This window comes from Mobula hypostoma, chromosome 19, assembly GCF_963921235.1.
Source record: "Mobula hypostoma chromosome 19, sMobHyp1.1, whole genome shotgun sequence".
NCBI lineage: Eukaryota > Metazoa > Chordata > Chondrichthyes > Myliobatiformes > Myliobatidae > Mobula > Mobula hypostoma.
This window is the reverse complement of record NC_086115.1, coordinates 12,706,352-12,722,865: the sequence shown is the minus strand read 5'-3', so window position 1 is coordinate 12,722,865 and position 16,514 is coordinate 12,706,352. Positions and strand designations below refer to the sequence as shown.

General features: G+C 48.6%; 1 protein-coding gene and 1 non-coding gene across 4 annotated transcripts in view; both read right to left on the bottom strand.

The window, feature by feature from the left end:
• Positions 1-16,514, bottom strand: part of LOC134358831 (slit homolog 1 protein-like) — a 339,272-nt gene that overhangs the window by 107,022 nt on the left and 215,736 nt on the right. For all 3 annotated transcript variants that reach the window (XM_063071371.1, XM_063071370.1, XM_063071372.1), the window contains exons 21-24: positions 13,382-13,514; positions 11,602-11,670; positions 9,171-9,242; positions 6,593-6,664 (exon numbers count right to left, since the gene is read on the bottom strand). In XM_063071371.1, coding sequence (XP_062927441.1) covers positions 6,593-6,664; positions 9,171-9,242; positions 11,602-11,670; positions 13,382-13,514 — 346 coding nt within the window. The remainder of the gene's footprint in view (positions 1-6,592; positions 6,665-9,170; positions 9,243-11,601; positions 11,671-13,381; positions 13,515-16,514) is intronic.
• Positions 5,515-5,676, bottom strand: LOC134359144 (U1 spliceosomal RNA). Its single transcript, XR_010021050.1, has one exon. It is a non-coding gene; the product is annotated as a U1 spliceosomal RNA (small nuclear RNA).

The window sequence follows — 16,514 nt, the reverse complement described above, 5'->3', positions numbered from 1 at the left end:
CTCCAAGCCACACTGAGGTGCCAAGGAATGAAACACCCTCTACCCAATATCTTGTTAGCAAATGTACAGACACTGGAGAACAAGACTGAGGACCTGTGGGCAAGATTGCTGTATTGGAGGGAAATGAGGAATTGCTATGTTCTACATTTCACAGAGGCATGGCTCACTCTGAACAAGCCTGATGTGTTGGTAAGACCCAGAGACTTCTCGATACAGAGGATGGATTGAACTGCTGATTCAGAGAAGGCAAAAGATAGGTGTCTGTGTTTCATGATTAACTCTTTGTGGTGCTCGGACATGGCAATTTTGCCTTACACTTGTTCCCCTGAACTGGAATATCTAACGATTAAGTACTGACTGGTTTACTTGCCAAGAGAGTTCTCCTCCCTGATCCTAACTGCAGTTTACATACTGCCAAAGACTGACGCTAATCAGGCACTCAAGATATTGAAGGATGTCATCACCAATCAAGAAACCAGATGCATTTCAAATTATAGTTGGGAACTTCAATCAAGTTTGTTTAAAAGAAGTTATGCCTAATTATCACCAGCGTACAACATGCAGCACCGGGGTCCCAGTACACCGAACCACGGCTGTACTACAATAACAAATGCCTACGGTTCCACGCCCAGACCGCGTGTCGGGAAATCTGATCATTTGGCTGTCTTTCTACTTACATAAACGTAGAGGCTAAAGAGCAAGACTCCAGAGATTAGGACAACAAAGAGGTAGTTGCAGGAGATGGAGGGTTGCTACAGGATTGCTTCAGGTCAGTAAAATGGGCCATGTTCAATGACTCATCAGAAAATCTGTTTGAAATCACAATGGTTGTCACAGATCTTATGAGAACAGTGCTAGATGAGTATGTTCTTACTCTTGAAAAGTATGAGATTAACAAGGATGTTGCCTGGATTGGGGAGCATACCTTATGAGAATAGGTTGAGTAAACTTGGCCTTTTTTCCTTGGAGAGACGGAGGATGAGAGGTGACCTGATAGAGGTGTATAAGATGATGAGAGCCATTGATCATGTGGATAATCAGAGGCTTTTTCCCAGAGCTGAAATGGCTGGCACAAGAGGGCACAGTTTGAAGGTGCTTGGAAGCAGGTACAGAGGAGATGTCAGGGATAAGTTTTTTATACAGAGAGTGGTGAGTGCGTGGAATGGGCTGCTGGCGACGGTGGTGGAGGCGGATATGATAGGGTCTTTTAAGAGACTCCTGGACAGGTACATGGAGCTCAGAAAAATAGAGGGCTATGGGTAACCCTAGGTAATTTCTAAGGTAAGGACATGTTCGGTACAGCTTTGTGGGCCGAAGGGCCTGTATTGCGCTGTAAGTTTTCTATGTTTCCATGTTCCCACAAAATCATTCAGAATAGTCCCCAACCAGAAGTCCTGTATGAACCATGAGACCCGCAATCTTCTGAGGACTAGATCAGTGGCATTCAGGTCTGGCGACCAAGTAAGATACAGAAAGTCCAGGTATGATCTCTAGAAAGCCACCTCATGTGCGGTGGCAATTCCGGACCAAACCTGAATCCCTGCAGGATGTTCAATAGCTCTGCTTGCTTACTTACTGCCTGTTATGCCTCTGGCATTTAGGGTGGCAATGAAGGTCCTCCATCTCTGTCTGTTCTTGGCCATCTTCTCTATTGTGACCCAGGTATGGTTCAGGGTCCTCATTTCTTCCAAGTTGATTTTGGTCTTCCCCTTCAGTGATCCAATGAAGTGCTGTCTTGATGATTGAGCTGGCCTCTCTTCTCACCCCATCTCCAACATTTCCTCATGATGATTGTGGCCATGTCCTCTTGATGTTACTGAAGGAGTAGTGCATGGTTGGAGATCCTTCTTGGCCAGTAAATACAGAGGATCTTCCAGAGGCTCACGGTGTGGAATGATGACAGCTTCACAAGGTTCGCTCTCTGACCTGTGCAAGAGTGTGGACGGAACGCAGCTCTGGTACAGCTTCACCTTGGTGTGGGCGCTATACTTGGTTGATCCCTATATGTTGCTCATTGATCTGAAGGCCTTTCTAACTTTGCTGAGATGTTGTCCTTGGTCCCACCACCCTGCCAAACGATGCTGTCCAGGTAGGTGAATCTGCCGGTGCTGGGTAAGTTGACGCCGTATGCCTTGACGGGAAGAGGAGGCTGTATGTTGATGTTCGTGGTCTCAGTCTTTCTCTGGTTGACTCTGAGTCCAACCAGTCCACCAAAGGTACACAGGCTCTGAGTTTTCGCCTGCATGGGCTGGCGTGTACGTGATAGTAATGCGAGGTCATCTGCAAAGACAAGGTCTTCTAAAGTAGAAAATGGAGTCCACCATCTTATCTTTTGTTATTTGCCTCATAATTCAGTTGATCACAAGGTTAAACAAAATTGCTAACATCACACAGCCTTGCCTGACTCCTGTCTTGACTTCAAGGCTCAAATTGCAGTCCTCAACTGTGCAGGTGAAATTAGTACAGAAACGCTGGATAAGCTGAACAATTTTGGAGGGGATCTCATATGATCTGAGAATTCACCAGAGGCTTTCCCTGTGGATGCTATCAAAGCCTTTTGAAACTCCACAAAATTCAGATACAGTTGTCTCTGCCACTCTGCGCACTGTTCTATGATGTTACACAGCGTGAAGATCTGGTCGACAGAGATTCTCTTCTTCCTGAAGCACACATTGACAGCACTTTAATCCTTTGGATAATGACTTTGGTGAGAATCTTGCTGGGCACTGACAAACGTGCGACGCCACACCAGTTGTTGCAATCACTTAGTGCTCCTTTCTTGGGGATCCTAACAATAACTCCCTTTGTCCAGTCCTTGGGTACTTGTCCCTGTTCCCAGATTATATAAATGGTGGTTGTAGGATAGCTGCTGCAAATGTTAGTTCAGCTTTGAACAAGTCGCTGTTCAGACTGTCATGTCCTGGAGTGTTGCTGTTCTTTAATGATTTAATGGCAGCAACAATCTCTTCTTTCTTGGGTGGATCTGTGTTGACGTTGAAGTCCTCTGTTGTCTCTTGTATGTCAGGTTTTCATCTGGTGGTGGTCTATTCAGTAATTCTCTGAAGTACTCTGTCCACCATGCTTCTTGTTCTTTCTCAGTTGTCAAAAGCAGACCATCCTTCTCTCTCACAGGACCACTGGACTGGGCCTGGAACTTTCCACATAACAATTCTGAAATCTTGTTTACATTTCCCTGACCACTTCAGTTGGCTGCTGCTTCAGCCTCCACTCAAGGACTTCCACGTGGATTCTCTTATCCTTTCTTAGAAGTCTCTTCACATTCTTGTTAGCTTCAGTGTATGCTAGTTGAAGATTCACCTTAACTTGTGTTGACTTTGTATCTAACACTTTCTTCTTAATTATTGGCTTTCTTCTAAGGCTGTCCATGTTTCCCGCCGTATCTGTTCTTCGCTCTTCTTGAAAGCTCCGTATCCCAGACAAGCCTCGCTGCTCTCCTTGAAGACCGAGACAATCTGTTATTCAACAGATCTAGGCAGGGCTTGAATGCTACCATCTCTTACAAAGTGAAACCAAGCGACATAGGCAACAACCAGCCTTCAATCCCAGATGATCCATCAGTGCTCTACTTTGACTGTCAGAACACGGAAGAACCTTCACAGACTCCCACAGCCCCTGATGACCCTGTCAGTTCAGTCTCTGAGGCCAACGTGAGAGCACCCTTCAGGAGGGTGAACCCACAGAAAGCATCTGGCCCAGTTAGGATACCTAGCCGAGTATGAAAGACCTGCGCTGATCAATGGCTGGAGTGTTTGCTGAGATCTTTAGCCTCTCGCTTTGGCAGTCTGAGGTACCCACCTACTTCAAGCAGGCTTCAATTATGCCAGTGCATAAGAAGATCGTGGTAATATGCCTCACTTATATCCACCCGATGAAGTGCCACGAGAGGCTGTTGATAAAGCATATCAACTCCTGCCTGAGAAGCAACTTGGATCACTCCAATTTGAATACTGGTACAGCAGGTCCACAGCAAATGCCATTTCATTGGCTCCACTCAACCCTGGAACACCTGGACAGCAAGGATGCATACACCAGGATGCTCTTTACGGTCTACAGCTCAACATTCAATACCATCATCCCCTCAGAACCAACCAATAAGCTTGAAGACTTTGGCCTCAATACCTCCTTGTGCAATTGGATCCTCGACTTCCTCACTTGCAGACCCCAATCGGTTCAGATTGGCAACGACATCTCCTCCACAATCTCCATCACTGCAGGTGCACCACAAGGCTGTGTGCTTAGCCCTCTGCTCTACCCACTTTACACTTATGACTGTGTGGCTAAGCACAGCTCCAATGCCGTATTTAAGTTTGCTGATGACACCACTGTTGTGGGCTGAATCAAAGGTGGTGATGAATCAGCATATAGGAGGGAGATTGGAAATCTGCTTGAGTGGTGTCACAACAACAACCTCTCATTCAATGTCAGCAAGACCAAGGAGATGATTATTGGCTTCAGGAGGAGGAAACCGGAGGCCCACGAGCCAGTCCTCTTCAGGGGATCAGAGGTGGAGTAGGTCAACAACTTTAAGTTCCTCAGTGTTATAATTTCTGAGAAACTGTCCCGGGCCCAGCACACAAGTGCAATTACAAAGAAAGCATGGAAGTGTATCAACTTCCTTAGAAGATTTGACATGACATTTAAAACTTTGACCAACTCTGTAGATGTGTGGTGGAGAGTATATTGTCAGCTCGGTATGGAAACACCAATGCCCTTGAATGGAAAATTGTACAAAAAGTAGTGAATATGGCCAGTCCATCACGGGTAAAGCCCTTCCCACCACTGAGCACATCTACATTGAACGCTGTTGCAGGAAACCAACAAGGAACCCCACCACCCAGCCCATGCTGTCTTCACACTGCTGCTGTCAGGAAGAAGGTACAGGTGTCTCAGGAACAGTTATTACCCCTCAAGAATTGGGTGCTTGAACATTGGGGGATAACTTCACCAGCACTAAACTGTTTCCACAACCTATGACTCGCTTTCAAGGCCACGTCATCGCATGTTTCCGATATTTATTGTTTATTTGTTTATTATTTTTTCCACTTTTGTATTTGCACATTAGTTGTTTGTCCGTCCTTTTGGGCGTGATCTGTCATTGATCCGATTGTGTTTCTTGGATTTACTGTGTATGCCTGCATGAAAATAAACCTCAGCATTGTGTATGGTGACATACAAGAACTTTGACAATAAAATTACTTTGAACTTTCAATTAATTAATTAATTAATTTAGAAATACATTGAGCTTTTGGCCCAATGAGGGGCACTGCTCAGCAACACGACTATTTAAGCCCAGCCTAATCGGAGGTCAATCTGCAATGGCCAATTACCCTCCTGAGCAGGATGTCTTTGGACTGTGGGAGGAAACCAGAGCACCTGGAGAAAATGCACAGGGTCACAGGTTGAACGTACAAACTCCTTACAGAAGGCACCAGAAATCAATTTCGACCGCCCCAAGATGTAATAGTGTCGTACTAACCGCTACGCCACCGTGGCGCCCAAAAAGGGCAAACACAGTCCCCAACTAATGCAAATTTTGAAGTTGAGTGTCCCACATTTGGGGACGTCACATGCGTCTGCACAACCAGACTGCAATGGGATAGACTCACCATGGGAGAACATCTTTTCTGATCACAGTCTCCCCTGCCAGGTAAGTATGTTCTAAATTTAAATATAAATACACTCACACACACGCACACACAAAAATACAATTTACACCTTCTCCAGCAGAGAGATGAGGAGACACTACAAACTGCTGGTGCTAATATCTTCAACAGCAATCAAACTGCTGCAAGAACTCGGGGGGAGGGGAGGCCAAACAGCACATGTGGGGGGGTGGGGGTGTGTGTGGGGGGTGTTCGACACCTGAAACAACAACAATTCCTTTCCCTCCACGGGTGCTAAAGAGATTAGAGATTAGCTTTATTTGTCACATGTATATTGAAACATCAAAACATACACTGAAATGAGTCGTTTGCATCAACGGCCAACGCAGTCGCAGAGTGTGCTGGGGCAGCCCGTGAATGTTGGCTGCATCCCGCGTCAACACAACGTGCCCAAAACTTACTAACCCGAACCTGTACATCTTTGGAATGTGGGAGGAAACTGAAGCCGGTGGAGGAAACACACGCGGTCACGGGAAGAATGTGCAAACTCTTTACAGGCAGCAGGGGGAATTGAACCCCAATCAGTGATCATAGGTACTGTACAGTGTTGCACACTACCATGCTGCCTAGGCCTGCTGAGTTCCTCCGACAGTTTGAGAGGGAGAGTTGGGGATAGTTTTAGAGGCCTTCCTCTGATAAACCAGCTCAATCCAGACGCAAGGACGTACCAGGGACCAGTAATCTGCGGTAACCCAATACCTAATCACTGCCTCCCTTGATCTGTCTGGGAGAGGGCTGGACTGAAACCCCCGCCATAAATGGACTTGGTCAACCAAACCTCCCCTGGACCTCCGCCAGAGCTGAGCACTGCGCCCCAGCCAAGGGCTGACCGCGGCTAGCGTCAGCGTGTGCGCGTGTGAGAGTGAGAGTGTCTGTGTGAAACTGTGCCCGTGCTGATTGGGACTTACAGGAGTCGGAGAGAGTGGAGGCCTTGGAATGCAGCGGCAGGAATGCACCGTAAGGAATTGTAGCTGAGAATCCTGGGAAAAGAGAAGGTTCAGGGGAAAAAATGAATGAGAGTTAGGAAACTGGAAAATATTCATTGTGGCTTTGAAAGTTCTCAATGAGGCATGCAGCCCTTCGAGTTCATGCTGGACACCAGCCACCCATTTACACTAATCCCACATTAATCCCATTTTATTCTCCCCACATTCTCATCAATTCCCACTCGGATTCTACTCCTCACCGATGCACTGTGGGAAAGTTACAATTAACCCACCAACCCGCACGGCTTTGGGATGTTGGAGGAAACCATAGCACCCGGGGGCAGAAACACATGCAGTCACTGGGAGAACATGCAAACTCCACATGCAGAGAGCGCCGGAGGTCGGGATTGAACCCGCATCACTGGAACTACTCGACTAGCTGTGTTACTTTGCTGCCAGTAAAGTAGGCTTTTTGCCTCATTGCTAAATTTCCTGTTCTTCTGCTGCCTCCCCCCTCAACCTGAGGCTGTAGAGGAACTAGTTGTACTCTTGGGTTGTGCTCCACCTCAGAGACCACGGTTGCTGGAATCAGCATCGACGACCTGCTGGAGGAGCTCAGTGATGTGAGGTTGCTCGACCCATCGACTTCCTCCAGCAGATTGCTTGCTGCCGCATCTCAGAGACCCGTGCCCACAGCCCAGGCTGTACCGAAGGAGCAAATTATAAATACAAGCAGGGCTGCAGATGCCCGAAATCCAGAGCAACACACACACAAAGTCCTGGAGGAGCTCAGCAGGTCAGGCAGCATCTATGGAAATGAATAACAGTCGACGTTTCGGGCTGAGATCCTTTGGGACTGAGAAGGAAAGGGAAGACGACAGAATAAAAAGGTTGGGGGAGGACACAGAGGCTAGCTAGAAGGGGACAGGAGAAGCCAGGTGGGTGGGGAAGGTCAAGGGTTGGAGAAGAAGGAATCTGATAGGAGAGGAGGGTGGACCGTGGGAGAAAGGGAAGGAGGAGGGGACCCAGGGAAAAGTCATAGGCAGGTGAGAAGAGGAAAAAGATTAGAGTGGGGAATAGGGGAAGAGGGAAGGGGTGGCGGGGGGGGGGAGATATTTTTTTACCAGAATGAGAAATCAATATTTGTGCCATCCGGTTGGAAGAATGTACTCTAAGGTGCTACTCCTCAACCCTAAAGGTTGACTTGTCAGAAATGAAAAGGGAATCGGAATTAAAATGTATGGCCACTGGGAAGTTGGAGCGGAGGCGCTGGGTGAACTTACGACGGGTCTCACCACTGTGGAGGAGGCTGCACTGGGAGCACCGGACCCACTCAGCCACCCCAGCAGATTTGCAGATGAGTTGTTGCCTCACCGTCCAAGTGTTTGGGGCCCTGAACGGAGGTGAGGGAGGAGGTGTGGCACTGAGGCTGCTCCCAGGGATTAGTGTTGGGAGGGGGATTAGTGGGAAGGGCTGAGTGGACAAGGGAATCGTGGCGGGAGCAATCCCTGCAGAAAGCAGTGGGGGGGGGCAGGAGTCAGAGTGAGGTAATGAGGTAAAGATATGTTTAGTGGTGGGACCACTTTGGAGATGGCGGAAGTTACGGAGGATGATGTTTTGAATGCGGAGACTCGGGGTGGTAGGTAAGGACAAGGGGAACTCTATCACTGTTAAGACGGTGGGAAGATGGGTGAGCATGAGTGTTCGGGAAATGGAGGCAATGCGGGTGATGGCAGCATCAGTATTGGAGGGAAAAATACTGAAGGAGGGCTCTCCTGTCAAGGTTCTGGTTTTAAATTAGTTCCCTGAGCAACACACACACACACACACACACACACACACAGTGCTGAAGGAACTCAGCAGGTCAGGCAGCGTCTATGGAAGGGGAATAAACAGTTGACGTTTTGGGCCGAGACCCTTCATCAAGTCAGGGGGCAGAAGCTAGAATAAGAAGGAGGGTGGGATACAATTAGCAGGTGATAGGTGAGACCAGGTGAGGGGGAAGGTGGGTGTGTAGGGGAACAGGGTTGAAAGGAAGTGATGGGTGGAAAAGGTAAAAAGGCTGAAGAAGAAGGAAGCTGATAGGAGAGGAGAGGGTCATGGGAGAAAGGGAACGAAGAGGAAAGGCAGCAGAGGGAGATGATGGGCAGGTGAAGAGAAGCGGTGAGAGTGGAGCCAGAATCTAAGTGAAGAAGGTCCTTCTCATGTTCTGTATGACTCTGTGTGTGTGTCTGTGTTTCCTTTTACACTGTGACTCTCCTGGACCGTAGACTCTGGTAGTACACCTGCTTCTCAGATAATGCAAGTACTTCACAATCATTCAGGCTTGTATCAAAAGCTTAGAGTCTCAGTATTCAAAAAATGTGCTATTCCGTAAACAACCCTCACCTCCACTGGACATATATCTGCTGAAGTTTAATACACTGAGCCTGTTCCAGTTCTAAACAAGCCCCCCACCTCCACTGGACATAAATCTGCTGGGGTTTAATACACTGAGCGTGTTTCAGTTCTCTGGGTGGTGTGGCACAGTCAGGTGTGGGAAGGATTAAAGGCTACTTACAGTGTGGTCAGTTGGCTCATGTTGATGAAGGACGTATTGGTCAAGGAGCTGATGCGATTGTTGCTCATGTCTCTGGTGATGGAAGAACAAGACGATCAGTGTTTGCTGAGGGAATCTATGAGAGAGTGAAAGATGGCAGGGACAGATCTCTCACTCCCAAACACACCCCAGACCACAGTGATTCAGCTGCCACCTTAAAGATCCCTTGAAGATGAATCCATTCACAAATCTGATGGCAGAGGGGAAGAGGTCGTTCCTAAAACATTGAGCATGTGTGTTCAGGCTCCTGTACCTCCTCCCTGGTGACAGAAGTGAAAAGAGGGCATGGGGGTCCTTCGTGATGGATGCTGCCTTTCTGAAGCATCACATTTTGAAGGTGCTCTCAATGCTGGGGAGGCTGGTCCCACGATGAAGCTGGCTGAGTTTACAATTTTCTGCAGCTTTTCCCATCCTGTGTCCTAGTACCACCATCAGAGAGGAGGTACAGGAGCCTGAAGACACAAGCTCAAAATTGTAGGAACAGCTTCTTCCCCTCCACCATCAAATTTATGAACAGACAGTGAACCAAACCATGAACATTGCCTCACTATTTTCCCTGTCTTTTGCATGAGTTATTTAATTTAAATTTTAAATACAGGTCGACCTTCACTAATCCGACTACCTGTAATCCGGTTCCTTCAATAATCCGGCACTGATTATGCTTAATGTGATCCTTCTGTAATTCGGCATTTTCACTAATCGGGCTCTCCTCAGGTCCCAATGGTGCCGGATTAGTGAAGGTCGACCTGTATATATCTCTTATTGAAATGTATGCATTTTTATATATTGTACTGTACTGCTACCACAAAACAATTAATTTCATAACATATATCAGTGATAATAAACCTGATTCTGAAATAAAGGTTAGCTTTGTGTCAGAGTCCTACACAAAAACCTACATGGGCACTTCAGTTACAATACTGAGGGAGTGACAGGCCTAGATAGAGTGGATGCATAGAGGATGTCTCCTATATTGAGGGAGTCTAGCACAAGACGGCAAAACCTCATAACAGAAGGACATCCCTTTAGAACAGCAATGAGAAGTAGTTGTTTCACTAGAGCATGGTCTATCTGTGGACTTCATTGCCACAGACAGCTGTGGAGGCCTAGTTATTGGGTATATTTAAAGCAGAGGTTGATAGGTTCAGGATTACTAAGGGCATCAAAAGTTACAGAGGGAAGGTAGGAGAATGAGTTTGAGAAGGAAAATAAATCAGTCATGATTAAATGATAGAGCAGACTCGATGGGCCGAATGGTTTATGTCTGCTCTGGTGACTTACGTGGTGCTGCACTGTTGGAGTGCCAGCCTTTAGGATGAAACATTGCATAAGGTCCCAAGTAGTCTTGCAGGTGTATGGAAAGATCCCATTATTGGATGTGTAGGGAGTACTCCCAGTGCTCTGAGCTTATCCTTACCACTTAGAATCAAACTGCAGTTTATCAAAGTTTGCTATGCGCGCACCAGCCACTGTATTTCCCATGTCTGAGGAGTTCCTCTTGCCCAGAATCACCTTGTCGCTTCATCACATCCTGTAATCACCTTATGTTCAAATACTCCTGCACCTAGTGTCACTTTCCTCCAAGAGGACCACAACCTTGGGTTTGGAGGCTTGTGTGCCTCAATGACCCAGAGAGTTATGTTTGCTGGAGTCAGGGCTTGGTAGGGACGCCTATGTCAAACAGGTCAAAGGGTAGAGGCCAGACTAAGAGTCATCCACTGGTCCTCCAGGTTTTGAGGTTCAATTCGGGGCTAACAACCCTGACTGGTAAGACAAATTTGTTATGGAAATAGCAATGAAGAATCATTTTAGATCTGAGTGTGGTGATATATCTGAGAATCCACTGCATGACTGACAGTAGTGAAAACTAAGAGGAAGCTACTGACACGATGAAGGAAGCCCTGAACCCCGCCAGAGATGGAGACCCTTCATTGCTGCCCTAAAAGTGAGCAGTGCAATGGGCAGCAAGTAAGAAGTGTCACTTTGTGTACATATAATCAGTCATGTACACTGTCTTAGGTACACCACTTTATTAGGTACACCTGTTTGTTATCTGCGCTGAGGGACAAACCTTCACCACTTGGACTCAGAGGAAGTGTCCTCCCTCTCGCACCACGCTCAGAGCACCCAACATGCCCTCTCCCAGTAAGGAACAGGAATCTCTGTGTTCATCGGGTTGCTCTCTGAATGGAGAGGCCGTCCCAACTCACCTCATTTCCCAGCCCTGTGTCTGAAACCACACAAAGCTGGGCTCTCTGTTCCCTCTGGAACTCCCGAGGGTTTAGAATTTTCCCAGGACCCCTGACTGTAAAATGAGTCAGTAGGAGTCATTTTGATTCTTTCCAGCCCCTGGAAGGTATACCAAAAGTCTCCGTCCCACCAAGATACCTACACAAGTTGAAGATGCTTAAAGGTGTAGAGTACACTGGGGACTGCAGTGAACTGGTTACCATCCAGATACCTAGAAGGTAAAGTGAAAAGTTCAGATTCAGATTCTTTATTTAACACACGTACACGGAAACACACAATGAAATGTGTCATTTGCATGAACAACAGATGCAACCCAATGATGTGCTGAGGACAGCCCACAAGTATTGCCATGCATTCTGCTGCCCGTAATGTTTAGCAGAACAGCACAAGCAAGAACAGCAAGACAACAATACATGTGTCACACACTTTCTCACACACACACACACACACACACACACACCCACCCCAGTGTAGTTGGCCTCTGGGTCTCCGACCTCCAGTCTCTAGCCCAGATTCAAATGATGGAGTGTGGATAGAATTTCATGACAAGCCCTTTACTTAATTACAGAGCGACCTCACCCGTTTACCAGTCGTCACAAGTGCACACTGTGCAGCTGGTGTTGAATGTTAACAGCCTTGCTCCATTACTGTCTCACTTTCTCTCACTGGCCACTGGTATATTCAATTTATTTCTGGTTAACCGCACCAGGAAACAAGGTTTGTCCTTCAGCATTCGAACTCAAGAGGAGAGTACTCTCCCTCTGTCAACCCACTCCCTCAGAGACCCCAAGATGCCCAACGTCATGGTAACGAGGCAAGTCTGCATTCACCCAAAACTTTGCTATGTGGATTCTCAGTTGTGTCAGGTACCTTCTTCGCGGGATCACTGACCCTACATTATCATCATTTGATCCGGTATTCCCTGGGGACTAACTCTTCCCGTCACCCTCCAACAGCAATGCACCTTTATCTTCCTAAAATACCTTCTAGCCCTACATATCTCCCTTGCTCGGGTACAATGCTTGGGCCCTTTGCCATTCCCTCGCAGTAATCTCTTTCAGCCCCTGCACATTTCCTAGATCTGTAACCCCTCCAGTCCTACACCCCTCCTCGTCACTGTTACCTCAGTTGGCCCCTAAACACCTCCTTATCTCAATAATCCCTTCCAGCTCTCCACCACTTCCCATCTCTTTGACCCCACCCAGCCCCTACATCACTCCCTATCTCTGTAACTCCCTCCAGCCTTACATCCCCTCCCCAGTGAGGCAACCTGTAGCCAGGGAAGTGATGACCCCCTCCTGTTAGACTGTTTGAGGTAACTTATTTTTTTACTCTTTTCTTACTTCCCTTCTGATATTTGTATATCTGAGTACTTGTGATGCTACTGTGACACTGTAATTTCCTTTGGGAGCAATGAAGTATCTATCTAACTCTTTAACTCCTTCTGGCCCTAGACCTTTCCTTATCTCAATAATCCCCTCCAGCTCTCCTACCCTCCATATCTCTTTAACCCCTCCAATCCCTATACCCTCCCCACCTCTACAACTTCTCCTGGCCCCTACACCCCTCCCTGACCCCCCACTACAGACCCTACGTCCCACCCTGACTCTGTAAACCTGTCCAGCCCCTACGCCACTCTTGAAGTTAGTTATTCTATAACCTTGCAAGAGTGTGGGAATTCCCTGAAGTAGCAATAAACAAGGTTTAGCACACTGATCCCACTAAGGTGCCGAGGGTCTGGGTAAATCCCTGCACAGAGCTCTCTGCCTTTCCATCCGCTCACTCCACTCAGCGGTTACTCCGCCCTGACGCTGGAGGGCTGGCGAATGTGCGTCTCTGATTATGGTGGGACCGGGTTACTGGGATCCTGGGTACTAGAGGCGTCAGGAATGCAGCCACCCTGCCCGACGCCCCCAACTCACAGCTCAGTCACGTTGCGCGGGATGCCAGCGGGCAGGGATTTCAGATGTTTGTTGCTGCAGCGGACGACGGACTCCAGGCAGGTACACTCAACGGGGCACTGGGGTCGGGGCACACAACCGCTCTCCTCCAGACCTGCAGCAGAAACCGGAATCAGGATTATTATCACTGACGCATCTTGTGAAATTCGTTGTACAGCTGAAGATATAAAACAAGTCATTATGAGCTACAAATTGAAACAGAAAAATGAATAAATAATGGAAAAAGGGAACAAAATAATGATTTAGTGTTAATGGTCCACTCTGAAATGTGATGGTGGAGGGGAAGAAGCTGTTCCTAAATCATTGAGTGTGGATCTCAGGCTCCTGTACGTCCTCCCTGATGCTAGTAATGAAAAGAGGGCACGTCCTGGATGGCGAGGGTCATTAATGATAGATGCTGCCACCTTCAGGCACTACCTGCTGAAGACTTCCAGAATGCTGAGAGGCTAGTGGACATGACGGAGCTGGCTGAGTTTTCAATCCTTTGAAGTTTTTTCCGAACCTGTGCTTTGGAGCTGTCATACCAGGTGGTGATGCAATCAGACCAGAAACATCATGTCAGTAGCATCCGCTCTTCCACCCCACTGACCCTGTCCTGGGAGTGTGTGATGGGACGGTGTAGAGGGAGCTTCACTCTGTATCTAACCCCCGCTGACCCTGCCCTGGGAGTGTGTGATGGGACGGTGTAGAGGGAGCTTCACTCTGTATCTAACCCGTGCTGTCCCTGCCCTGGGAGTGTGTGATGGGACGGTGCAGAGGGAGCTTCACTCTGTATCTAACCCGTGCTGTCCCTGCCCTGGGAGTGTGTGATGGGACGGTGCAGAGGGAGCTTCACTCTGTATCTAACCCGTGCTGTCCCTGCCCTGGGAGTGTGTGATGGGACGGTGCAGAGGGAGCTTCACTCTGTATCTAACCCGTGCTGTCCCTGCCCTGGGAGTGTGTGATGGGACGGTGCAGAGGGAGCTTCACTCTGTATCTAACCCGTGCTGTCCCTGCCCTGGGAGTGTGTGATGGGACGGTGCAGAGGGAGCTTCACTCTGTATCTAACCCGTGCTGTCCCTGCCCTGGGAGTGTGTGATGGGACGGTGTAGAGGGAGCTTCACTCTGTATCTAACCCGTGCTGTCCCTGCCCTGGGAGTGTGTGATGGGACGGTGTAGAGGGAGCTTCACTCTGTATCTAACCTGTGCTGTCCCTGCCCTGGGAGTGTGTGATGGGACGGTGTAGAGGGAGCTTCACTCTGTATCTAACCCGTGCTGTCCCTGCCCTGGGAGTGTGTGATGGGACGGTGTAGAGGGAGCTTCACTCTGTATCTAACCCGTGCTGTCCCTGCCCTGGGAGTGTGTGATGGGACGGTGTAGAGGGAGCTTCACTCTGTATCTAACCCGTGCTGTCCCTGCCCTGGGAGTGTGTGATGGGACGGTGTAGAGGGAGCTTCACTCTGTATCTAACCCGTGCTGTCCCTGCCCCGGGAGTGTGTGATGGGACGGTGTAGAAGGAGCTTCACTCTGTATCTAACCCGTGCTGTCCCTGCCCCGGGAGTGTGTGATGGGACGGTGTAGAGGGAGCTTCACTCTGTATCTAACCCGTGCTGTCCCTGCCCCGGGAGTGTGTGATGGGACGGTGTAGAGGGAGCTTCACTCTGTATCTAACCCGTGCTGTCCCTGCCCCGGGAGTGTGTGATGGGACGGTGTAGAGGGAGCTTCACTCTGTATCTAACCCGTGCTGTCCCTGCCCCGGGAGTGTGTGATGGGACGGTGCAGAGGGAGCTTCACTCTGTATCTAACCCGTGCTGTCCCTGCCCCGGGAGTGTGTGATGGGACAGTGTAGAGGGAGCTTCACTCTGTATCTAACCCGTGCTGTCCCTGCCCCGGGAGTGTGTGATGGGACAGTGTAGAGGGAGCTTCACTCTGTATCTAACCCGTGCTGTCCCTGCCCCGGGAGTGTGTGATGGGACAGTGTAGAGGGAGCTTCACTCTGTATCTAACCCGTGCTGTCCCTGCCCCGGGAGTGTGTGATGGGACAGTGTAGAGGGAGCTTCACTCTGTATCTAACCCGTGCTGTCCCTGCCCCGGGAGTGTGTGATGGGACAGTGTAGAGGGAGCTTCACTCTGTATCTAACCCGTGCTGTCCCTGCCCCGGGAGTGTGTGATGGGACAGTGTAGAGGGAGCTTCCCTCTGTATCTAACCCGTGCTGTCCCTGCCCCGGGAGTGTGTGATGGGACAGTGTAGAGGGAGCTTCACTCTGTATCTAACCCGTGCTGTCCCTGCCCTGGGAGTGTGTGATGGGACAGTGTAGAGGGAGCTTCACTCTGTATCTAACCCGTGCTGTCCCTGCCCTGGGAGTGTGTGATGGGACAGTGTAGAATGAATTTTTCTTTTGCTTCTGAATACCTTCATTGAATGCACCAAGAACAGTTAAATGAGAATGAAGCCTCTGGGGTTGAGATGTTTGAGAAGCCCTGCAGAGCCTGCTGGTACAGGAATATCTCCAGTGAGTCACAGAGCCCCAGGGTGGTGTCGCGTGCTGTCTCTGCACGGGGTGTATGCGATAGTGCCTCGTGGTTCTGTTCCACAACTGTAACACCCTTCATGTCACTGAACACAAAAGAGCAGGAAACAGTTCATGGATTCAAAACCAGAGCAGCCAGGTGTCTCTGAAGACACAAGGGAACACAGATATGGAATCTGGAGCTCATCTGGAATGTAGAATGTGTGTGTGGGTCTGTGGTTTTGCGTGTGTGTGTGTGTGTGTGTGTGTGTGTGTATTTGTGAATGTGTGTGTGTCTGTGGAGAATATGTTTGTGAGTGTGTATGTGTGTGTAGAAATGTGTCTACGTTTCTGACTGTATGTGTAAGTGTGTGTGTCTGTGGAGAAATGTGTCTGTTTGTGTGTGTGTGTCTTTGGAGAAATATGTTTGTCTGTGGAGAAATGTGTCTGTGTGTGTGTGTAGAAATGTGTCTACGTTTGTGACTGTATGTGTGAGTGTGTGTGTTTGTGGAGAAATGTGGCTGTGTTCATGTGTGTATTTGTGAATGTGTGTGTGTGTGTGTGTGGAGAAATGTGTCTCTGTGTGTGCATTTGTGAATGTGTGT